We start from the raw sequence: 25,574 nt of genomic DNA, 5'->3' as shown, positions 1-25,574 counted from the left end.
CCGCATAAAATTTACATATGGGGAATGGATGGAGATGAGAGGGTCAGAGCTAGCAGGTTGGAGAGGCAAGAAACAAAGGCTATAGGGAAATATAAGGCAAAGTTATAGATGAGGTTATGGATTATTTGTGTGGCTTGATCTAAGAAAGAACAGATGTTTGAAGTAACTCTCCCCTTATACAATGAAAAAAAATGTTTTTTAGGTTATTTAAATTTTATCATCTTTGGTGTCCACTTCTGATTTTACTTCAGTTTTTGCTTAGTTTATTTAATCCAAAAGTCTTGTCAAGATATCCCCTAGGGATCCCATCTGTAATTGTCAGGATTGTAAATTGAATACATCTTAACTTTTCTACAATGCCAGCTGGAGTTAAGGGAAGAGATTTCTTCTTCAAGGTATTTGAGGCAGAATTTTTCAATAGACTTTAGCAAAAAAAAAAAGCGCTCTGTGACGGGCTGAGTTGTGTCCTCCCAAAATTCATATGCTGAAGTCCTAACCTCCAGTACCTCAGAATGTGACTCTATTTGAAGACAGGGTTTTTAAAGAGGTAAAATTAAATGAAGTCATTAGGGTGGAGCTTAATCCAATATAACTAGTGTCCTTATAAGAAGTGAAGAGTAGAAACGACCTAAGTGTCCATCAATGGATAAATGGATAAAGGAAATGTGGTATATATAGATACAGATATAGATTGATAGGAAGGTAGATAGATATTAGAAAATTACTCAGCCATAAAAAAGAATGAAATCTTGCCATTTGCAACAACAGGGATGGACCCCAAAGCCATTATGCTAAGCGAAGTAAGTCAGACAGAGAAAGAAAATACGTATTCCACTTATATGTGGAATCTTAAAAAAAACAAAACAAAAAAAAACAAGCTCATAGATACAGAGAACAGACTGGTGGTTGCCAGAGATGGGATGGGGGGTGGGAGAAACAGGTGAAGGGGGTCAAAAGGTATAAACGTCCACTTACAAAATAAATGTCAATGAGATATAGTGTACAGTATGGTGATTATTGTTAATAAAACTGTATGGCATATTTGAAAGTTGCTGCAAATAGATCTTAAAAGTTCTCATCATACACACAAAAAAACATAACTATGTAAGGTGAAGGATGTTACCAAGAAATGGCGTGGTGATCATTTTGCAATGTATACAAACATCGAAGCATAATGTTGTGTACCTGAAACTAATATGTCAATTATACCTCAAATATAAGTGAAATACATAGAAATACACAGAAGAGAGGCCATGTGAAGACACAGGGAGAGGATGGCCATCTATAAGGTGAGGAGAGAGTCCTCAAAAGAAACCAACTCTACCCCAAGTGAATCTTGTACTTTTAGCCTCCAGAATTGTGAGAAAATAAAGTTCTGTTGTTTAATCTCAGTCTGTGGTCCCTGTTATGGAAGCCCTAGCTAACTAATACAAGCTTCAAAGTAATATGAAAGCCATTTAGCCCATTTGCCTACTCAGTCATTTACTTTTCAGGTTATCTGACTTCAGCTCATAATAAAGACATAGAATTATAGGTGTTGTTTAAAATTTATGAAAAGCCTCAGTCTTCACTCTCTAGGACCAAAGATGTGCTTTCCTACTCCAACTCCCTTGGTTTTTTTTTCCCCCATTTGTCAGAAAGGTAAGGTATCAGACTAGGACTAGGCCTCTACATTTCTTCTTTATAAAAGAGGAAAATCATTCAGAAAAAAAATGACATTTCTATTTTGATTTTTGAGGTCTTACTGGAATGCAATATAAAAATTACATTCTATTTTGCAGAGGAAGAGATAAATCTGAACTGCAAAACTATCCTAGTGGAGATTGAAAAAAAACTTTGTCCAGTAATTATTCCTTAATTTTCATTTCTCTCTCCTGTACTATCCACAAAAACAAACAAACCAAAACAGGCAACAAGGGTAACAGGTTACTAAACAATATCTGTCTGCAGGTGATGATTTGGGATGGTATCGGCTAGTTCTTTTTCATGGATACCTCAGAGTTTAACAGAAAGTTGAGAATGCTGGACCAGCAGAGCAGGAAATTCCTTACAAGCCCCCACTTCCACATCTGCTGCCTCTTTTTTTTTTTTTTTTTTTTTTGCTGCCTCTTTTTAAATCCATTGACTGTAGAGAACAAACTTATGGTTACCAAGGGAGGAAGAGGGGGTGGGACGAATTCGGAGATTGGGATTGACATATATGCACTACTATGTATAAAATAGATAACTAATGAGAACCTACTGTTGAGCACAGGGAACTCTACTCAATGCTCTGCAGTGACCTAAATGGGAAGGAAATCTAAAAAAGAGGGGATATATGTATACATACAACTGATTCACTTTGCTGTACGGCAGAAACTAACACAACATTGTTGTAAAGCAACAATACTCCAATAAAAACATATAAATAAATAAATCCACTGACTGAAGCTCAACAGTATCCCCAAGTTTCCTCCAATTCATCTGTCAGTTAGCAGCTCCCGGCCAGTGACCCCGTATTTTTGGTAGATGAAAGACCTGCAAATCCTTTTTGCCAAAAAGATTAATACTGTCAAAATGTTTGCAAAGAGGTAATGAGAATGGAACACTAATCATATACAGTCTGTGCCACACGTATACATACAGTTATCAGAGTAGTACATTTGTAAAGTGCTTTAAATATCTAACTTCTTCTTAAGCATTCACTCATATCATCCTCAAGACAACTGTTTCAGTAAGTAGGCAGTTATTGTTCAGGTCCTGCTGACTTCTAAGAGGGTGTGAGAGAGGGGTAGACTAATGGCAGAGATGTCAACTGACTCAATAAACAAATAGGTGCACCTAGAACCCAGGTATACTGCTCCCCATCTAGTGCATTCAACCATGTAAAAGTACATAAGAGCTGTGTTGATGTGCATACATTTGACCTTTTTAGACAATGTGAATATATCAGCAATATTTTTTAATCTGCTGGTTTGATTGAAATTACTGATCAATCAAGTGAAAAGAGTTACTGTGGTTGTAGATGTAACCATTGCCTTGGGGGTCTGTAGTATCTGGGACACAGGTGTGCTTTGTTATGTGAGGGGGATTCAGGGCAATTAATGTTTTCTTTCTCCTGTTGCCTATTTAGCACACAGCAAGGCTGGCCTGTTCCAGAATCCTCATGTGATCCTTGATTGCATTACAAAATATGATCAAAAGACTCCACCTCAATGGGCATGATTGTGCTGCTTGCTAAACTCAATGGCAATTTATTTAAATATGATACTCTGCAGGAGAACTCCTTCAAAGAAAAGGCACAACAGGCAGTTTATCATTTCCATGCGAGGCATTTCGAGTTATTGCCTCTTGAAAGCATTGGGGAAACAAGGATAATGCTGGTGGAAGAGTTAAAATGTGACATGATCATAAGACCCACTCTCTATGAACAATGCTAGTTATGTCCTAGAGTTAATAGCTTGGTGGTCCCTTCTTAACACAAATCAGCCTTCCAAGCAGAGGAAAGAGATGGGTGTGGGTGGTAAGGAAATTAGGAGCATGGATTCTAGACAATAATGCATCTGAGATAATCGAGTGATGCAAGCACATTACTATTCAGTGTGTGGCAGAGTGCCGCTAATTCACTAAAAAGCTAAGTCAGGCAAATATAAATTAAAGCATGTGCAGGACTGGATTGTAAAAAATAAGAGCAATTAGCATTGCAGTATGTGCACATCTGCAATAATCCTGTTTGATGCATCTTCTATTAATTAACTTTATTGGAGGAAAAAAAAAATCAGGTCAACAGAAGGAAATGCACAGCTTTTGGCCACTACAAAGCATTTCCAAACATTGACTAAGTTTGCCATGTAAATGTGTCAAATGTCCTCCTTTAAACCTAGAATAGAAAAGCAAAATGCCTCTTATTTGCAAAGCTGTGATTTTTTAAGCCTACAAAGTTTAATTTTTAGAAGTGCATTATGACAACTTTTGTTCATGTACTCTTTTTTCTACCTGGTGATGTGCTTCCTGTGTTTATGAGGGAAATTATGTTAAAATTGAATAATTTTATTTATTTACATATGAACTGTAACCCAACCAAATCTATGATTTGGAATATGTAATATGAAAAATTATAATTATGCTCCTGAATCTGGAAATACTTTATTGTATAATCTTAATTCAACAATGTGTTTTAAATATTTCCATATTCAAATATAGAAAACAAGATTTTAGATCTAAACTAATATATATGTAATCAACATAGAAAGTATTTTTAGGATGCAACAATTCTTTCCAAAGTATAAAAATAATTTAATTCCTAGTTTAATAGGCTGTTAAATATTTCTCACTAAATATTTGCTATTTTACCAGTATTTTCTGAAATCACTAGTATAGGGAGGCAAATTAGCAGTTTTCAATGAATTGAATTGTTTACTAAGAAATCAGTATTTCTTAAATATATCATTGATTATGTCTCATTCTTACAGTCAGTTTGCTTTTAACACAGATCTCTAAAATAAAAATTGTATTTGGGAAGGTAATGTTTATATCAAAAAGCAAAAATTATTTTTCTTAAGTAAAATTGGAAGTAATCTATGATTTCTAATTTATGTAAATTAATCTTTATTTTTCTGATTCCAAGTGGGCTTACTTTAAATAACTGATAACAGTTGGTTTTCACCACCTTTCTTTTTCATTTACAAAGAAGGTAAATAATATGCCTGTATATGAAGCAATATATTAATTAATTAATTATCATTGTTTAATTCTTTTGACAAAGCTCCAGCTCAACAGAAATACTTTTAAAAGTGCACTATTACCATTATATGACGATGTACTTAGATAATGCCATCAAGGGTATACCTATAATTCAAGAACTGCCAGTCTTTCTATATTTGTAGTTTTTAAAAATTTAAAACATTGTACTTAATCCAATAAGATATTTTGCTGTAAATTAAGCTTAATCGTGATAATAAATTGTGTATTTAATAATTTATTTTAAAATAAAACCACTTTAAATACTGATATTCTTATTAAAAATTCAAAATATGTTTTCTGGACTAAATGATAATTAAATTTTAAAATGCAAACACGCATTTGAGGAAACGTGTTATGCAATTTAATACAATAGAATAACAAACCAGATGAAATGTTTTCATCAATAAAAATTTGCTCTCTTGACTGATTTATGAATTTCAGTTTTTAGATGATTATATGTAAGATAATGTTTGAAAAAAACTATAAAAATATGTCACTACAACCATTGAACTTTTGCCTTCTGTGTTATGTACATAAAGGAGACTTTTTTCCTGAGACCTAATCTGTGTGAATAGCCTGAATCTCTGGCCTCTGAAGTGAGATCAGTAAGACAGATGGACTTGAATGTATTGCTTCCCCCATACATTATAAGCAAAGATTGTGCAAGTGAATATTACTTCCAAAATCTCATTGGAGAATATCATTTTTGTCAAGTTCATATGGTTGAATACATCTACACTACAGATCAGAATCTACATTGTCATTTTAGAATTAGTGACTTTTGTCTAGGTATTAAGGTTAGACAAGAATTGATGTTTACAAAGACTTATTTCATATTAAGGAAATGTGATTAGTGTCTGAGAATTGTACTAACCATGTGTACCCTCTACCATACCATCATGCCAATACTTTCTTCTTATTTTATTTTTGTAAAAAATATTTATTATCTTTTTTTTTTCGTCTGTGCCAGGTCTTAGTTGCAGCACACATGTGGAATCTAGTTCCCTGACCAGGGATCGAACCCAGACCCCCTGCATTGGGAGTGCAGAGTCTTAACCACTGCACCACCAGGGAAGTCCTGTCAATACTTTCTTTTTAAAATTCTTACATATATGTGGACTAGGCACTACCTGTCATTCTTCAGAGGTCCTGGAGTCCCTTGGACATAGAGCCAGATCAGAGCTTCCACATTAACTCTCAATTTCCTGGCTCTTTCAGGGCTTCGGCAGACTCATAATGTTTCTTTACCATTGGGTTTTTTTGTGGTTTAATATTTCTAAAAGCAGTAAATTATTTCCAGTGTACGTAAAAAAGACAAATTTCTCTGTGGTTAGTGACCACAAAACAAAACAAGAAACAGAAATACTTCAGAGCACGAATCCTAAGAAAAGTTTCAACTTTTAAACTCTTACTTTGATGTCATATGTGAAAAAGGAAATTTTGATAAAGAATTGTGAACTACTATGTTAAAGAAGCCTTGAAGCTAATATACATTCCTATGTCTATCATTTTCATTACCAATATTAAGCATGCTAATTGTTAGGTAAACACACACACTCATTGTCTCTCATAGGCATATAGCATAGCTATGAGCTGCTGAACATGATTAATATTGACTAGTAAAGATATCTTATGATTTAAGATAGACTTAATCTTCAATTTAAGGGATTTATAACAAATAGTTTTTTTTAACAAGAAAGTAAAACTAGTAGCAAATGAGTTTTTAAAGCAATGAGATGTTACTGATTTATCACTGCTTTTGTATTTGCTCCCAGATCTCATTATTATTTTTGTTGTTAATTATAATAATTTGAAGTTCAGAAAGAGTTTCTGGATTTTAAAATAATGCTTCCACTTCACAATTTTTAAGTGATACTTTTAGAAAATATATTTTAATTGATCTTGTAGATTTAAAGTTTGGCAACTGATGGAGAAAATTTCTTGACAAGCTAATTGACGATGGTAATTTAAAACTGTATTTATTGAAGCATCGTTAGAGATATTAGATCATAGAATGACAGAATGATAATGCTTGTGATATAATTTACCATGCTCTCCGATTTTAGAGAACCGTATGCTCAGATAAATTCAGTTAATTGGCAAACAGCACAGCTAATAAGTGGCGGAGCTTAGATTAGACTTGCTCTTTTTTTCATTTACATTCTAAACTAACTTCACAAGTGTAACTTTTATTTGGGGCAAAATTAATAATGCAAGAGGATGTTATAACTTCAAAACAAAGATACATAAGTGAACGAAAAGAACAGCATTAGGGGTTTCATTACTCTATACAAGAAAGAGGAGAGAAAAAAGCATGCTTAGATTATATGATAAAGCAGCAAGATTTTCTGAGCACCTTTCCTTGTTTCATGTTGCTAAACCTTCACCTTCTTTCTCAGATTTGGCCTCATTCATAGAGAGAGCACTAAGCAATAGAGATTTTGTGGGAGAGAGAGACCAATAATGACAAAATGCAGTTCAGATTCTAGACTCTCAAACTCAGGCAAAGTAAGATAATCAAGTTTTTTACTTTTTTCCATCATTGCTCCTGCTTTTTTCTGCATATTTTTTCTAGAGCAGATCAAAACTAAGCTGAGAACCTAGATGGTATGTACAGATAAAGAAAATGGGCATATCACTTAGAGATTTTTATCCCTGATATGGTAAAACCAATGTTATATACAGAACAGCTTTTTCCAAACTTTCTAAATTACATATTTTGGATCTGAGAATTCCTAAACCTAGAAAAATAGGAAGACACAGACCCAAGATTTATATATATATATATATGGCTACCAGTAAGATGGACCAATGACAGCTTTATGATATATATTAGAATTGTTCTAGAATCTTGCTCTGACTTTTTGTGATAATCCTGTATAAAAGATAGGTTTCACTTTAGAAACTCAAATTGAATAGTAAATAAAGAAAAGAAAAACAAAACAAATAATTTTTTGACTAATAAATTATTTTGCTTCAAATGTATAATTATTCTCAGGTGAAAACTACAGTCTCATTTATTATGAAGTCCTCTCTATTAAAAGACTTACATATTCCTTCCATTAGCTCTTCTTAATGGAATAAAATACAGAAGTTACTTTACTTGCAAAAGCAGAGTTGGGATCCCTGCCCCAAACATGACAATGAGTTTTTAAGCTAAAAGTAAATTATGATATGGTGTCCCAAGAGGATATTAAAACATTAATGTTAAGTAGAATATCACAGTCAGAACTGTCAAACACTGAGTTAACAGTAAGTCATATAGTGATGCCAAAGAGGAATAATCCAGACTTCAGGGATCTTCAGACTAATAACTATGATGTTGAAGCAAATGACTATGTTTGGAGACAATGAGGCAAAATAAAATTCCAGGAAAGAAAAAAGATAGTCATAAATAAGATATAAATGAAAAATGCTTTTAAGTTTTAAAATGTACACATGGCTTAAAGAATATATATGTATATTCATTCATATATATTTATATATAATACGTAAAACATCATACCTATGCTTCCTGGCTGAGATCAACACATGCTCTCTTATTTAAAAGGAATGGAACTTAAAGATCACGCTTCCACTTTCTATGTGCAAGGGATAGTCCTTTTTTTTTTTTTGACTCACTAATTTGACTAGAAGTTGTGTGATTTTTCTGGAGAAGTAAGACTTCTTTTTGTTCAACATTTCCAAAGTTGCTACTCTATTCTCCTCCCTTGCATTGGAATCTTGTCTAATATGCACAAGGGTGCCATTTCTTAGAGGTGTTCATTCTGAAAGGAGAAGAAGCAGGTAGGTGGGATGTCAAAGAAAGACAGCCATGCTAATGGTCTGGTAGATGTTATGACTGTTTCCAGCAGTAACAAAGGCTCCACTGTGTGCCCTCAGGTAGGTCACTTAACCTGCAGTGTCACAACTGCTCCACCTGCAAATTAGATAATCACCTTTGCCACCCATCTTCCTCTCAGGGTTGTTTTGAGAATGTCATAACTGGTCATTTGTTTGATCTATTTAAGAAACACTCAATGCCCTTGGACCTCTGAATGTGCATACCCAAGTGCAAGCTCAGTTATGAAACTACATCCAACAGGAATGTTTCCTTACTGAAAGAGACAAAGGGCAGCCAATTGAAGAATGCCAGACCCAAATGACATCTTGAAGGCCTTTGAGATTCTCAGATGAAAGGCTTTATATAAAAATAAAGTATTGTTATTACCTAGGAAAAGAAAAATGCATGCGTTTTTCTGTCAGTGTTCAAAAGCCAAAATATAGCGGTGCCCTTTGCTCCCCTTTGATATTTCCTTCGCATTTAGTTTGATGACAATATAGATAAATCCTCTATTTGGTGCCATTGGACCTGGGTTACATTTCAGTATGTGGAAAATGACGAAATGAAAGAGAGAAGCCTTTGAAAGAAAGTGAAAATAAATGTAATAGCCAAAAGCCAAATAATAGTCAAAGTATATTTAAAGTCTATTAAAGAGCAGCAGTCAGGGTATCAAATGCACACTCTCTCATCCTCTGTGGTCAGCCTACTATGTGGACCACCTGCCTTAAATTACACAAATTCACCGCATCCCTGGAGTGAAGGCGGGAAGGCAGGAGAAAAATGGGGGTGGAGAAGCAGCTTTCTCCATTCATACTAATCATACCAAATTTTAAATATTTTTCAAATGCCTCTTTTCAATTCACAATCAATTATACTTCAATCTCTAAACCGCCACTCTTGGGTTTGGAATATGTGTGCATACATGCAATAAGTAAGTAACTTGGAGTTTCAGTTTTTCAGTAGATACTGATTCACATGTATTGTTTAGTTATCAGTGATTATGCTGTTTTAGGAGGCGACAGGGCAATGTAGAGCTGTTTATGGCACAGGAATATAGGAAAATGGAACCCCAATTGGCTGGAGCAGGAGAAGATACCCTTCTGGGTAGACTGCCCCAGTTTGGTTAAGAAGCACATGTGGAGAGTCTGAGTTTGGATCTTTCATAGAAATCAAGTGGAATCAATTTCAGAGACATGAAAATGCACTGATAATAAGCTAGCCAGATTCCTTATTAAATTTGACAATGATTGCTTTTGGGGTGCCAAGAGTGCTACATATGGTTGTGAGGGATGTTCATTGAACAAAGGCACTTGTCCATGGGGAAATGAGGCCTGAAATCAGCCCTACCCTGACTGCTTTTACAGGCAAGCCATATGCCGCGGGGGAAAAAAATAAAAGCTTCCCTTTACTTATTCACACAAAGAAATCGCATAGGACAATGGCAGCTATGGGCTCCAAACAGAAAGACACTCTAAAACACTTGAGTTGAAATAAATGTCTGAATATCAGTGTTTTAATAAATGTCTTATTTTGTGCTTACTTGGGTTTTCATTCTAAACATAAACCTGAGAGACATGTATATGAATTCCTCCGCTATAAGAGTATGGGACTGTCATATTGTCGGTTTTTTTTGTTCTTTTACATTTGGATTCTGCTTCTCTACCTCAGTTTCCCTATTAGTATAACGGTGATGTTAGTTCAAATCAACAAAAATGCCCTGTGACAGGTGTTAAGCAAGGTGCTGGGATTTTAACAGTGAGCTGGATAGGCACCTGTCTACAAAAGTATAAAGTCTAATAAGCAACTATTAATCTATAGAATTTTGCTACAGATTGATGAATGTACATTGAAAAGAAATAAAAATAGCAAAGGCAAAAAAAAAAAAGTGTTCTTGGACTCACTCTACTCTCTTTGTCAAGTTTCCAATTTTAGAATGCTAAATGGAGAGGGACCAGGTTTGCCCCTCCACTCCTATTCTTCCACACTTAGGAGAGTCCTAATTTTCTGCACTACTTCAGAATAGCAAACAAAACTGGGGGCGAAGTAACTACTGTAAGGGCCTCTGTGCACACGCAGCAAATAGCCACAGGTGAGACCAGCCTTCTGTGATTAGAGGCGCTTTTGTTTGTTTATGATGGGCATGACACAGTCACTTCCACATAGGCTTCAGACGTTAGAGAGAACTTCAAGAAATGTTTGTTGACCGAATAATCATGCATCTGTTTAATTTAAGGCAGTATCATAGTGGCCACCCACACAGCCTGTCACTTGGGGAAAAGTGCTTGGGAAAGAGTGAACATTTCGAAATTGCTTCTGCAGATATACCGATGTTTAACTCTAGCTGTAAAATCAGACAACTGGGTAGATATATTCTAGGAGTAAGTGAGAGTCACTTGTGGCCATATATTCGAATAAGTTCACACACTCTTTACCTAGGTTGTTATTTTTCTGAATTGTGCTACCTATAATCTGATTTCAAGTTGTTCTTTGCATCAGTAACTCAGGAAAACAAAACCCACTAGGAAAGCATGTCAGACATGAGAATAGCATTGCAGATCACAAATTCAAAAGGCCTCTGGGAACATCTGTACAGAGTAGGAAAACCCACTTATGATCACTCTCCTTTGGTTTTGCCTCATTCCATAATCACTCCATGGGGCAAACTGTACTCCTGGTTTTTCTACCCAACAAACAGTTTCTGCACATGCTAGTTAAATTATCTTTCTTTCTCCAACAGTCTTGAATTCATAAGAGTATTCTTAGTGGTAATTATCCTTATAAAAGGCAAAAATAATGGTCTTGGGGCATTTTTCCACAAACAAGGCTTTGTATCAGTAATTGTAAAAATCAAAATAAAATAAACAGTACTCTGAAAGGTACACATATTCATAATATTACTATTGGAATTTTTAGTATAAATAAAGACATACTCATTTTCATTCTTAGGAAATGAAAAGATAAAACAGCTAAATAGGATCCTGGCCTTTACAATTTACCAGGTGTTATGTCTATGCAGAGTAGTGTCCAGCTTCATTTATCAGTTGTGGTCTTGTCTACTTTGTTTATGCAAGACTTTGTAGTAAAAGAGAAAGATCGTGAGCCTTGGAGGATAGTTGCTTAGCTGGAAGAAATGCGTAGTTGTAGTACACAGGCCAATTCTGGAGTTTACTAACCTGCTTAAAATCTTAAAATCACGCCCCCAAGTAGAGAAAAAAAGCACTGGACTAGGCCCAATTAGTCTTGGACAAATATCCTAAACACTCTGGACTTCAGAGTCCTTTGCCATAAATTAAATGGTTGAATTAAATGAATCTAAACCTTGAGAGAAATGGAGACTTCATAGCCATGGTAGAGAGCCCACTGGTAACCAATCAAGGAAGATACGCAAATCACCATCAGGCTAAAATTGACCCTGGGAACCTGTTGCCTAGGGAAACAGATAACCAGGTACCCAAAGCAACTCTTGAAGGCATTGTGAAATGAACCACAAGGAAAACTGGAAATAATGACAGTGAAGTCAAAACGACTACCAATATCAGGATTTATCGAAGGATTGGTCCAAAAGCAGTAGCCAACCAGCAGATTAACCTGCAATTCAGCAGTTAAAGTTTGCTGTCATTTCTTAGAACTCAAAAGTCCTATGTAAGCTATAAGTGGAAAAGAAGCTGCAGCTCATAAGTGGAAAAAGAGATTATTCCAAGTCTCACGTGGGTCTTGCTCATCCCAGCCAACTACAGAACCAACCTATGTCACCATAGAGCCGACACCACCTATGTCACCTTCCAGTGTAAAGGGCCATCTCTCAACACGGCAGAATTATAGGTTGAAAGAATATTTGGATGAAACGTTTCAGAGGGCAATTTGTGTTAGCTATTAAAAATTTAAAATGGCCACACCAGTGTACACCTTCCCTCCTCCCCCCAATGAAATAACATTTGCTATGGTAGACATGACAGTCTTCTACAGAAAATAAATGCCAAACACATAGGAGTTCAACACTAATTTCTCCTTACACAGAATACACATGACCCCTTTGACCACCAACCTGTCTTTCATGCTAGTTTGAGAAACCTGGTCAGAAAAAATAAAAATTTCTGTGGCTTGTGAAACTTTTGGGGGGAGGGTTTAAGGTCTTGACCAGCAAATATGAAAATATATTGTTTGGTTTCCTCTCAATATCAATACTTAGTATCGCATTTTGGGTCTTGTAAGTGCTCCCATATGTTTCAGAAATAATTAAATTTTTATTGACATTTTGGCCTGCCTCCTAAAGATGAATATCCTTCAGCTGTTAAACATTTGATAGGATTGAAGTTGGGAAAGTTTTTTATTTAATATTTTTATGCTCTTGAATATATACATACAGAAAAGACAAGAGGTGACCTGAGTCTTTTGCTATGGTGATGGGAACTCAAGGAAAAAGCAGTGACTTTCAAAAACTCTCAAGCTGCCCTTTGAGAGAGAGGAGGGGATAATCAGTACACCTTCTGTCATATGATTAAGCTTATCAAATCAGGATCGGTTCTACATAAGCCAATAAACTGATCTGGTTCCTTGTTTGGTAACGGTAATGAAGAACGAAGAAAACTTATGCATTGGGAAATAAGGTTTTTAAAAAGGCTCTCAAGTTAAACCATTCTCTTTCACCCAGGAAATCAGCCTTCTTTTCCATTGGGAAAACAAACCTCTGACCTTCAAGTTACTAACGTCGAAGGGACATGGGAGGAAGGGGGGTAAATGTTCATCAAAAAAATACTGTAATGGTCAGACACTGTTCCCCAAATATACAGATTCCCAGCCTTGTGGGATTCTAAGCAAATAACCAGACTATCACTCAGGCCCAAACCTTCCTCTGTAAGCAGACATTTGCTAGCGGTGCCCTGGCCTCGACCCTCGTCACCGCTGGTCTTCAAGCCTGCGCGGCTAATTCCTTCCGTAATTTGCCTTCACCTTGGGAAAGAAGAAAGAAAACAAAGTTTCTCCTCCCCAATCCCCAATCTGTTACACTTCGAAAGGAGAAAAAATGGCTGGAAAACCTCCCTCGTTTCCTCTGGGAAAAGCGTCCGCTGGAGGCTACTGTGGGTCGGGCCCACCTTTAGCTTCAGGTTGACAAATGTCTTTAGCGCGTTCTCAGTTCTGCCGGCCTTAGGGGTCCCCTAAAATCGCGCTAGCGTCCGCCCTGTCTGACCTGCCCCCCTGCAGCGGCGCACATTTCAGCTTTTCAGTTTCCCGGTGGAGCTCACAGTAATTGAGTCGGGAGGGTTATTTTTCCTGGCCTCGCTTCGCCGTCCAGAGACGGCAGGGAGCTTTCGAGAAGACATCGCCTCCTACCCCCTGACGCCCCGGCAGCTTCTGAGCGCCGCCCGGGCCTCCGCCCCGCGGGAACCAGAACAGCGATTCTCGCGGCCGCGGCCAGAGGCTGAGGCCGGAGGGTGAAACCACCAGGGATCCCAACGGAGGGCTTATTCCCGCCCCGCTTCACATTTGGGGTCAAATCGTATTAACACCAAACCATCAACGGGGCGGGAGCAGGTGCTTAATTGCATAAAATAGTTAACTGCAAGAAACTAACTTTACAGGCGGGTGACTTGGTTTCCCTCCGTAGCTTTGTCATCATAAAAAGAAGGGCCCTCCCTCCTCCTTAGCTGGAAGGCGGGGAAAGGTTATCAGCTGCTCCAGAAGAAGGCTGGTGCACACTGTCAGTTTAGCGTGGCCGGCAGGCGGGCGCGGTAGGCGCGTGGGCTCCCGGTCCGCGCGGCTCTTGAAGGCAGGTTTCCCTCACCCCTGCCTGGAAGGTAAGAGCTTTGGCATCTGGAAGTGTCAGAAAGGAGCCTTTCGCCATAAATCATCCTGAAAAGCATTCAAATCAGACAAGCGTCTAGAGACCCCTTAGACACTCCACCCCCAAAATCCTAGATCAAAGTGCAATTCCTAGAACCATAAACACCTATTATAAGCAAAATCCTGCTTATCTAGAGGATGCTAAAACCGAGGAAACAAGAAGGGGTAAGGGGCATTGCCGCTGTAAATCCCCCGCACGAAATTCACAAACCTATCTTTTCTTAACATTGTCAACTGCTTTCTTGGAGACAGCCAACCACAGCGCTTCTAAACTCGCCCAATACGCGTTTCTGGAGTACTCCGAACAGCTGGCGGGAGCGTTCTGCACGCGGGACTGGACATTCACTTTCGCTTGTTTTTTCAACCAGCAGGAGCAGGTGCGGGAGAGTCCGGGGTTTGGGACGTGGGAGGCGGAGAAAAAAATCCACTTGGTGCTAGTTTGGAGGACAGCAACCACTCGCTACCTACAACTCTAGCGCTGCAAACCTAGTTGTTCGAAACGTAACACAACTCCGAACAGAAGACACCCGCCCAGGCAATTTCTGCTCTCGCTGAACTCCCTGGGTTGCATTACATTTGCACCGTAACACTTTGCAAATTTCCGAGTTCTCGCAAGAGGGATCGTCAGAGGGACGAGAACACTGAGGGGACCTGGAAGGGAGATGTCTTCGATTCTGAGAGAGCAATTTTCTCGCCTCGGAAATGAAAAGACCCCAGCTTTTTCCCACGAATTCCTTGGTCAATCCAAAATCTACCGATTGTACTGAAATCTCAAGTCTGGATGGAGCAAGGATGGCCGGGCCCGGCGTCTACGGCGGAAGCTAGGGGGTGGGGTGGGGATGGGGGTGGGGAGGACCGGGCAGGAGAGACCTCCCCCCACATACATCCCCTGGTGGGAGACGCGCTGGGTGCGCGGATTCCGCGAGAGGGGGCGTCATGATCCCCGCGGGCTGCGAGCGGACACCGGGGTTGAGATGACTCGACACGTGTCTTTTACTCCTCACAATCCATTTCTTACGCGTGATTTACGAACGAAACTCTTTGATCAGGCTCGGTTTTATCTGTCCACTACTTAGGACAGACGCGGCTGCTAAAATGCCTCGTCCCAGCTGCCTAAAAGTTTGCCCCCCTCCCCGCACTTCCCAAATGCGGTTTCTTTTTCCCTGGCGATTCCTCACCCCCTGCCTCTTCGCTCCCCTCCCCTCCCCCCAGCCCCATTTGCTCTATTAGCTGCAGTCCCTCCGGGTGTTTTAAATCAACAAAAAAAGCTCCGGGCAGGGTCAGCTGGGAGCCAAGGCAGGCAGATTTGGGGCACGCCATCCCCTTGGTGCCACAAGTGTTGGGGTCCTAACAAGGCTTCCAGCCAGGGACCAGGAGAACTTGTTCCCAAAGTGCGGGGGCCCGCTTTCGGAAGGGAGAAGGCGAAGCCCTCGTAGTTAAGTCCCCGGGGGCCTGGCTTTGCTAATAGAAGGGACCAGAGTCGGGATGCAGAGGGCAGCAGTCCACGGTTATCTGCGGGGGCCGGGACTCACCGGAGCCACCACTTCGGCTTAATTGGGGAGGAAAGGAGGCAGCGGGAGAAGGGGGAGAGGGGATCACGTTACAGAGCCTCCTGCTCCCTAATAGGTAAAGGAAAAGCGGAGTCTCAGAAGCGGTTATTAATAGTAGATTTGTGTGTGTGTGCGCGCGTGGTAGTAGTATTTCATTAAAACCATATCCTGGAACAAAGAGTTGTTCTTTCATGTTTCTTTGTTATTACTCCGACAGGAGTTCTAAAAACAGGATTTTCCAAATCAAAGGATCCCTGGAGTCTTCTGCCCCCTCCCAGCCCCCCTTTCCTTCACCAAACTGCTCTTGGTATCATTATCCCGGTAAGGATCCTTATACTCTTGATTTAGCCGGAGGACGTTTAATAGCTGACTGGATTAAATATTGCAGACTCCAGCCTGGGCCATTTGAAAATCCGGGTCGTGGACTTGCCTAACTTCAGAGAAGGAAAACTGATCTATGAGATGTGTTTTAAGTTTCACTCAGTCGGGGCCTGGAGAAAAGGAAGAGGAAGGATTCTCTGCTCCAAGTCTCTTTTATACGTTACAAAGTTAGAAGTTTTAAAAGGTGTGTGTTGATGGGTTGGGTAGCAAGAGGAGTCAGGGAGGAATGAGGCGAGAGGCAACCTTAGCAAGAGACGAACTGAAATTTCCTTCTTCCATGATGTGAAAAAGGGCTTTAAGAACATTGTAAAGAATGCTGCTCTGGAAGGTAGGGTTCTGCCCCAGGAACGCAACACTGATTTAGGGGTGCATCAGCAGACCTCTCTGAAGGATTCATTGTCATTGCTAAGCTTGCAGGACTGAGGAGGTCTGTGTTTGCTGCATGTTGGCTTTCAACAATAGTAACGATTCTTTGATTGGTGTAAAGTTTCAGGAACAAAAGAGGAAAAGAAATGTGGACTGTTTTGTCCAGTACTATGTTTAGAAATGGAGTTCTGGAAGCCTCAGAGGAAAGCTTTACATAGCAGAGTCAGCAAGTTGGGGTCCAACCCAACATTCATCTAGGCTGGGCAAATCCAGAGGGTCAGGATCTGAGTGAGATCTTTGTCCAGGGCACTTTGGGGGCTATCACCAGATATGTTATGCACCCACAGGTGGTAAGTCAAGGTTAAGTTCCTCCAGGGATGGCTAGATGGGTATTTAGATTAAATGCTATAGAGAGAAAAGATATGTCTGTTTATCTGGTCTTGTGCATTTTAAAAACTGTCAACCCTTAAAGCTAATGTGATCACTTTGGATCTATTTCAATTCTGACCACACCTTTGGAAATCCAAAAAGGAATAAGGTAAATTCTGACAGTAAATTTACATTTAATATTGTGGAAAAAATAATCCAACTTTGAATTTTTGTTTAAAGAAGAAAGCTGAATGGGTGGCTATATAATAACTGTAAGCCAGGTGCAATGTCAATTTAACAAAGACTTAGGAATAGTGTTGCATTTAAATGAAGAGCCACAGCACAGTTCATTTAATGTACAACCTTAAAGTTATGGTCGACAAATATTTAAAACCTTAACATGGGCAGAGACCCAAGCCTGTGCCACATGGTAATATTCACAATAACATCTATGAACATCTCTCTTAAATACAGAGAAAGGAATTAGACTGTTCCACAACTGGGCAACTGCTAATTCATTTTAATTTTGTTTATAAACTGAACTTCCTTCTTGCATGTAGGGTAAAAAAAAAAAAAAAAAAAAAAGCCCTATCTGTACAAGTCATTAAAAAAAAAAAAAATCCTTTCAACCAAACCAATAATTTAACTTGGTGAAATCCCTACCCTGTCGGCAGCAGGGATCCCCAGAGCTCTGGATCCCGCCCCAGGAGGGAGGGATCACCCGCTCATCTTTCAGCCCATCCAAGCATCTTGGAGGTTTAGGGTCTGTCAGGCCTGGCATTCCTTCGCTCTTCTTATCACTCTCTACCCCTTCAAAAAGGCAATTGATTAGTTTCAGCTTTTCCAAACCGAGATCCGATATGTTTCTCAGGATCAAACGTCTTTGAGAAGCCAAGAGTGTAACGTGGGGGATGGGGAATGTGAAGAAAGAAAACACGAGCAGGAAAGAAATTTGCCCTCCATCCAAACCATCCACACCCAAGACACCTAGAGGATGGGGGGCGGGGGGGGGGTGATGGGGGGAGTGCTGCCCAGAAGATTGGATCGTGACTTCTGGAAGACGCACTTAGGATGTGTCTTCCCTTTCCGGAAGCAAATATTTAAAGGAGAAAATAGATATCTAGAGAAGGAGGTTGATGATTTATGCCTGGATTTTCCCTCCAAGCATTTGCCTCCCTTGTATTTACAGGCGTGTCCCCATTTGCAAGTTGTACATCTGTTCTCTTCACGTGACATTTCATAAAAGCCCTAACATCTGGGCAAGATAAACTTCCTTCAGGTACCTGCTTAACTTTTCACTTGTCACACTCACGTCACCCCAGGCGCGTCCCTTTCCCCCTCCCCGCCTGCCTCACTGGTGGGGTCTGTGGCACGCTTTGTTCCAGCCCCTTTCGCTGGGACCCCCATCCCCAGATGGTCCCACATCGCCCGCTTCCCAGCGCCAACCTTTGCCAGGGCCAGTCTCTTCCGCAGACACCCCGATCCTTGCGTCTCCCGCCTCTGGTTCCACTGTGCAGGTGAGAGAGGGCACCATCTTGAAGCCAAGGAGAAAACTCCTATTTCCTTCGATTCTGGCTTTAGACCAAAAACAAACAAAACAAAACAAACAAACAAAGAAACCTGCCTAATAAGCAGCAGGCAAACTCGCGCTTAGATTCGACCCTCTCATACACATCCATATATACCTCAGTGGAATGAGTAATAGGGAGCAGCTGATTTTGATGATTGTCTTTTCGCTCTCTCTGGTAGATGTTTAAACTGCATGTTTTACAGAAACTTAATTTCACTTGCTCGCAATCTCCCCTCCCCCAAGAAGGCTGCCTTCTAGGATGAATGTTTTTAGAATTGCTTTTTCTTTTCCTAATCTGGAATTTTGTTCCTCTGGCTTCAGCCTAAATCGCACGCATAAGTACGAAGACACATCCACAAACTTGAGAGGGGAAAAAAAAAATAGAAGGAAAAGAAAATAGTCCACGTAAACAAGAAAGACGGCAGGCAGTTGGAGGCCCTCGCTGCAGCAAACCCCAAACGATCTCATTGCAGGGCGCCCACGAAATCCCGGCTATAATTGAGTGTTTTCTTTGAGGTTTTCTGACCATGTGCTTTTTACCATGGTTACTGTGACTCTGATATGAGAAGCTGGATATTCATTACGATCCCGTCCCATCCTTTCCCCAAGGCTTATCTCCGTGGTCCTTATAAAAGAGAATATAAAAGGCGGAATTTTGTGCCAGTGATTTTAACCTGCCCCAGCTTCCAGTGACCTGCCACATGCTCCTTCTTACTTTATGGACATCTGGGAATTCCATACATGCCTTAAACTCCAATTACACACCTTCTTCAAAGGACACGTGCTTTGATTTGCTGAGAATATTAAGTGGGCTCACATCCTGGGGCCTTGGGACAAAAGCGAATGGAAAAATGTATCCCGTGCCCTGTTTACTAGGTCTATCTTTTGCTGTTCAGTAAGTAAGGATCATTCATAATCCTGTCTGCATTTTCGAGGTGCCTGGCAAATAGTGGGGTGATGCGCTTTCAGAAATTATGAGGAAACCTATTTCTCCTTCCACTTTGCCGATACACTTTCTTTCCACAGTCGCCGCTGCTGGGGGTGGGACACGCTTTACGACACACCAGTAGAAAATTCTGGAAAAGTGGCCCGCGTGGATCCCTCTCCCGACCCCTGTTTGTCGCTAATGCGGTCCTGTCTCTGGAAATATGAGGTTGGGCCTTTGCCTGACTCTCTTGCTGCTGCTGCCCTTGCTACCGCTGACAGTTGGAGCCGCCTCCTCCGCGCAGCGGCCTGACGCTGGGCCCGGGGCTGGGGCCGTCCGCGCTGTCCCAGGAGGCCACAGACACGGTCACTCTCCCCACCGTGCGGCCGCCCGCCACCCACGCAGGGGAGTCCGGGCCCGCGCCCCCTCCCGCGCTCGCCGCAGGTGAGACTCCCGCTCCCCACGGAGTTTTGTTTGGGTTTCCGTGGCGTTTGTTCCCCGCAGGTTGGTTTGTTTTTCTTCAAATTACAGATGCAGGGAAAACCGCCTGACATCATGAGAGCGGGACAAACGCTCACTTTGAAGGATTCCTGGGCAGGACTTCAAGTGAAATCATATGCCTGAGAAGAACTTGATACCGGTCTAGAGAAAATAACCAGCTCTGAGTCTGCCAAACCGTGGAATGTGCAAAATGCTCTACTTTTTTGCAAGAGGCCAAATGTCCCTTAAAAAGCTCCATTATGAATATGAGCCTGAGGACCGAAGGAGCAAGAAGCTTGTGTCGGTTGCTGAGTGTGGGGGAAAAGTACACATGTTGTGTGAGTTTCTGCTCTTTGACGTTATTTTATTAATATGTTCCACTTTGGGGAGGGTACCCGCAACTGTGCATGAATTATCATCTGTGCATGTGTTTGTTAGCAAGTGTGTGCACAAAGAGGGGAAATGTGTGTAATGGGAACAAAAATTTACTGCTTTATGACTGAAGGCTGTCAATCCAACGAAATTAAAAGCAAGATTAAAAAATTATGTGCACAGTAAAGGAAACATTCAATTGTTTAGAATTCACCCAAGACAATTTAATACAATACTTTCCCTTCAGTGAATACATTCTGGCTGAAGGGTAAAGACTCCCGGGTCCAGAAATCGTATTAAATTCTCACTTCTGAAACAGAGGTAATTCATCCTAAATGTCCTTTAAATAACAATAGGTAGGAAAAATAAAATGAAATAAAATGAAAATAGGAAATATTGATAGAAACACAGGTGCTTCATTTCTATTCTAAAAAAGAATTGGCACTGTGGTGTGTATGGGGTGGGGAAGGTTGGGAATACACATATAGTCTGGCAAGCTGAAAATTGTATTCTAATAGTTAATATTTTCCACCATGAATCCTTCTCATTCAAAGTAAAACTATTCACCACCTTTCTTTCATTCATTTATTTATCTGAAAATCTCGGGGAAAATATTACCTTCAGTTTAGTATTTAGTATTACTCAACATAAATGTGGCATTTGATTTTCTTCCAAGTCTTTTCTCTTATGTGAAAAGTGGAGAGAACAACACACACACACACACATGCACACACACACAAAGAAAAAAAAAGGCAAATGGAAGGCTACCTTTTTTGAAACTTCTAGTTTCTACATCATCAGAGGTTAAGATAGAAATTACCTTCTCAGCAAGGATGGTCAGCTCCATTCTGATGTACCTCAAGAAATCTGAAATATCAAATAGTCAGGCCAAGCTAGTAACAAGATTCCTCCATGAACAATTTAGAAAATGGAGGTGGTTCAATGACACACACAAAAGAGAGAATTACCATCTTGATGATCTCCCTCATCCTTCTAGGGCACCCTCTTTACATTTCTGCTCTACACACACACACACACTCCACAAAAAATCAGTTTCCGTCTTGTTATTTTGTAAAGGACTATCAGAATCTAAAAAATTATTTCCCTAAGCTTTCACTAATCTTTTAATATAAGTAAATTCTACAGGCTCCTTATTGTAAAACATGGTCTAAAATACTCACAATAATAAATTTACAATATTGTTATGTCAGCATTCTATGATGTGTGGAGAGGGGGAAAAAACCTTCAAGCAATATAATAACCTCAACCTGAGCTGAGCAAACACTATCTGTTTGGATTCATACACTTATTTGCCACAGTCATTATTTGAATCAGGCAGCAAAATTATTTGCCAGTTTGAAAGCATCCCTAATTATACTTGAAGGCAATAAACTGGATACAAAAGTTAAGAACTTAGGGATACAAAGTCACTATTTCTAATGTTTTTCATTATAAAAGCCAGTATTTTTCTGGCCCAGAAATAACCAGAATGAAATTAAAAATCAAGCAACATTTGTCTCTGTTACTCCTTTACTTAACTAAATCAGATTTTGTATACATGTAAGTAACCAGAGAAAAATTCTGTGTAATTTTGGCTATTTGCTTATGAACTGACCAGAAAATGAATAGCTATAGCATTTAAAACTGTAACTGTTCCAATAGTTACCAAAGATACTGAAAGTTCAGGCTCTTTATTGTGTTCTACTCCACAGCTGTATGTACTTTACATATAAAGAAGGAGCATGCTTCCCAAATGGACAACATCAACATGGGAAAATATTCTTAACTTTGGCTTGTCTTCTTAGCAAACTTGACATTAAATGTCATTCTCATTCATGAAAGAAGAGTTAAGCGAATTACTTTATAAATGGAATTCTGTCATGCCAAATTAAACTTTATCTTCTATACATTTGTATTCATTTATATGTGTGTATAGATAGGTAATTTTGATAACACTTTATGCATCCCTTCACTGAAATAAACCTGTTATTTAAAAATCCTCATAGAGTAGAAATCATGACAAAAACAAAAAGAAAATAGTGCTGAGTTCGTAGTGCTTATTTGCATTTAACTGTTTTACAGCTGCCTTCTCAAAATATAAGCAAGAGAGGTGAATAACTATTAAGTTTTTGCTGTCTGGGGACCTGATAAGAGATGAAGGGGAGATGCTAAGTCCACTGAACACCCAACAGGAATAATGATAAAGCTGTCTTTCTAAATAACATGCCTGTACCTGTCAGTAACTAGTTTTGAGTTTTTCACTGCTTTGTTTATATTAGTGCTCCCTCACCCTCCTGGGTGTCTCCAGAGTTAAACAAGCAGGTTTTTACCTCCAACTTAATCCTTTAAAAATATAGACCAAACTTTAAGGTTCTGACAATTTTCAACCATATTTATTTATTGCAGAAAAATAATATACAATGATATTTACAAAACAATCATAAAAATATGAATGCATTTAGACACCGGATCTATTTGCATTTTACCATGGGTCATCAATAAATAAATAGAATGTTGTTTTTGTATTTTAAGTTTTTTTTTTTTTCCCTCAGAGGAAGAATGAAAAAAGGAATTAACTGACTGTGATTTTGCAAGTCAGTTTGATCCCAGTATTTTTATTTCTAAAGGTGTTCTTAAAATTCCTCTGATCGTTACCATTTTAAAATGGAGAAAGTCCATAATGATGCCTTTCCTTTCAGTGGCTGATTGGCACGACCTCTTGAGAATGCATGCATGAAAAAATAAAAATAAAAACATTCTTCGTCAAGAAAAAAAAAAAAAAAAGGAACACAAACAAACTGTTCAGACTTCTATCAGAATGTAGAGGTGTGAGGATGGTGCCGCTGCCCGTCCGGGAATCACTGTCCACGGGCCTGTCTCGCTTTCTCTTTTAAAAGTGCGCCCCACGCCCTGTCTCTTTGAATTTGGATTCTGCTCTTCTAATTTCCAAGAAAACCTTTGGCATATATATTTATTTTTAATTATCCAGCTCCAGAGTCTCTAGACTGTCCATTTTCTCCTTCTCTGGAAGCAATGACATCTGCAAAAACCCAGAGGGGGGAAAGTTGGTTATTGTTTAGGTCTCTGTGGTTGTTTTCTAAGACTACTGAGCACTGTTCTTATCACCACCACGGAGAAATTACGCTGAACAACCTGGAAGGATTTCAGCCCAAGGGCAAGAGGAAGTGGGTGGGCGGAAAGGAGGAGGAGGTGGAATTTGGAAACATTTGTTTTAAGGAGAACGAAAACTTAAAGCCAAAAGAAAGGGAGGCGCTGGCAAGACTGTCCTTATCCATGACCCTCGACTCTTTCTCAGTCTTCCTCCTGTCTGTCACGCGCACTCACGCACACGCACACCCCTCACAAGGGCGCATCCCTCTCTCTCTAGCGGGGACTAAGCTGCCTTCCAGGGACCCTCGGGAGATGAGGTGGCGGTGCCAGGTGGGGTGGGAAGGCTGAGAGGGGAGTAGGAGACGGGGAGGAAGGCGAGGCGGACAGGGAGCCGCGGCCCGGCCGTCAGTCGGTCTGCCACCTGAGCGGCGAAGGGGCGCAGAGGCGCCGGGTCCTTACCTAGGTCTCCGGCCCTGCCGAGGGGGTGGGGAGCTCCGCCTGCTAGTGGGACGCGGACATGGACCAGGCCCCCTCCATCCTCCAGACCGAGAAGGCGTAACTGAGCCGCTCGTGGGCCACATAGCTGCAGCTTGCCATCTTGGAGTCCAGCTCGTCGCTCTGTAGGACCTGGTAGAGGAAGTCGATATACCTGGCCGCCAACTTGAGGGTCTGGATCTTGCTCAGCTTGTCCGAAGGCAGCGTGGGGATGATCTTCCGCAGCGCGGCGAACGCCTCGTTCAGCGACTGCGTGCGCTGGCGCTCCCGCACGTTGGCCATGACCCGCTGCGTCTGCAGCTCCTCGTAGGACTGCGGACTCCCGCCGCCGCTGCTGCTGCCGCCGCCGCCGCCGCCGGCGCCGCCGCCGCCGCCGCAGCCCGCAGACTTCTTGCCGCGCTTGCCTTGGGCTGGGCTGCCAGGCTCCTCGCCGCCTCCGACGCCCCCGCCCGCGGCCCCACCGGGCCCCGCGCCGCCCCCAGCGCTGCGCCGGCTGCTGCGCCGCTTGCGCCCCCCGCGCTTGCCGCTCGGCGGCTGCTGCCGGTCCGGCTCCTCCTCGCTGTTGCTCAGGCTGTCGTCGGCTGGCGAGACTGGCGAGCTGGACACGTCCTGCATCATCTCTCGGGCGGCAACGCGCGGCCTCGCAGGCCCGGGGCAGAAGGGCGGCCCGGGGAAGAGGAGGAGAGCCTGGCGCCTCAGCCCGCCAGCTTCCCTCGCGCGCGGCGCCGGCCCGGGCGGTGCGGACCGCGGAGGAGGGAGCGGGAGGAGGGACAGGGAGGATCTCCGCGGGGAGGGCGCGCGGGGGAGGCGGGGAGGGAGGCGGGAGGGGGAGGGGACGGTGTGGATGGCCCCGAGGTCCAAAAAGAAGGCGCCCAACGGCCGCACGCACACCCGGCTCGGCCTCCTGGAAACGCTGCCGGTGCCGGCGAGCCCGCGAGGTGTCTGGGAGTTGGGCGAAAGCTGCAGACTTGGAGGCTCTTATACCTCCGTGCAGGCGGAAAGTTTGGGGGCAGCAGTGTCATTGGCCTGACGTGGGGAGGAGGGACTTTTCGAAGTTTTATAGGAAAGTTTCCGCTTTCCAGCCCCCCTTCTCCGTCCCCACCCCCGTTCCTCGGGGTCTAACAATTCGTCCTCCCAAACCATTCAAAAACGACCTGGCCCAGGCGGCCGGCCCCTCTGCCCGCCTCCTTGCTGCCCTCCCCCTTCCCTCCCCGCCACCCTCTTCCCGCGGGCGCGGGGCGATTTCCTTCCGCGCCGGAGCAAACGGGCCGCGCCCCCGCACCCGAGCGCAGCCCGGGGAAGCGGCCGGAGGGTACCATTCCCGCCGCCTTGTCGGCCCCTCCCGGAGTGGCTGTGACAGCAGCGGCGGCAACAGCTTCTACGCAGTGGGTGAAGTCTCATCTCGCCTCAGTACCCTCTAGGTCCGTGGCGCGATTTGGGACGGCTGGGGCGGGGGGGACTGGCAAGAATACCGGCAACGGCGGAGCCCACCCGATGGTCAGGTAGACGGGCCCCTCGAGTCCCAAGGGCCAAACCACCGTGGCTGGTCCTGAGGTCGTGGGCGTTTCT

At 41.8% G+C, this 25,574-nt stretch overlaps 2 protein-coding genes and 1 long non-coding RNA gene across 3 annotated transcripts in view; 1 reads left to right on the top strand and 2 right to left on the bottom strand.

The window, feature by feature from the left end:
• Positions 1 to 25,574, bottom strand: part of FERD3L (Fer3 like bHLH transcription factor) — a 450,573-nt gene that overhangs the window by 388,814 nt on the left and 36,185 nt on the right. The window lies entirely within an intron of this gene.
• LOC309665951 lies at positions 18,501 to 23,197 on the top strand. The gene is made up of 2 exons (XR_014266805.1): positions 18,501 to 20,365; positions 22,112 to 23,197. It is a non-coding gene; the product is annotated as an uncharacterized lncRNA (long non-coding RNA).
• On the bottom strand, positions 22,880 to 24,747 carry TWIST1 (twist family bHLH transcription factor 1). Its single transcript, XM_082472779.1, has 2 exons — positions 23,970 to 24,747; positions 22,880 to 23,439 (listed from the first exon to the last, which is right to left on the bottom strand). Exon 1 carries the CDS (start codon positions 24,621 to 24,623, stop codon positions 24,012 to 24,014), a length of 612 nt encoding a protein of 203 aa, XP_082328905.1. The 5' UTR covers positions 24,624 to 24,747; the 3' UTR covers positions 22,880 to 23,439; positions 23,970 to 24,011.

Source organism: Balaenoptera physalus (genome assembly GCF_965194825.1).
Source record: "Balaenoptera physalus genome assembly, chromosome: 8".
Classification (NCBI taxonomy): domain Eukaryota; kingdom Metazoa; phylum Chordata; class Mammalia; order Artiodactyla; family Balaenopteridae; genus Balaenoptera; species Balaenoptera physalus.
Note: the sequence above shows the minus strand (reverse complement) of the source record. Positions and strands in the feature narration are given on the sequence as shown.

What these genes read in the sequence shown, in the direction of transcription:
- TWIST1 (XM_082472779.1), bottom strand. Translation starts at nt 24,623, where the DNA reads ATGATGCAGGACGTGTCCAGCTCGCCAGTCTCGCCAGCCGACGACAGC.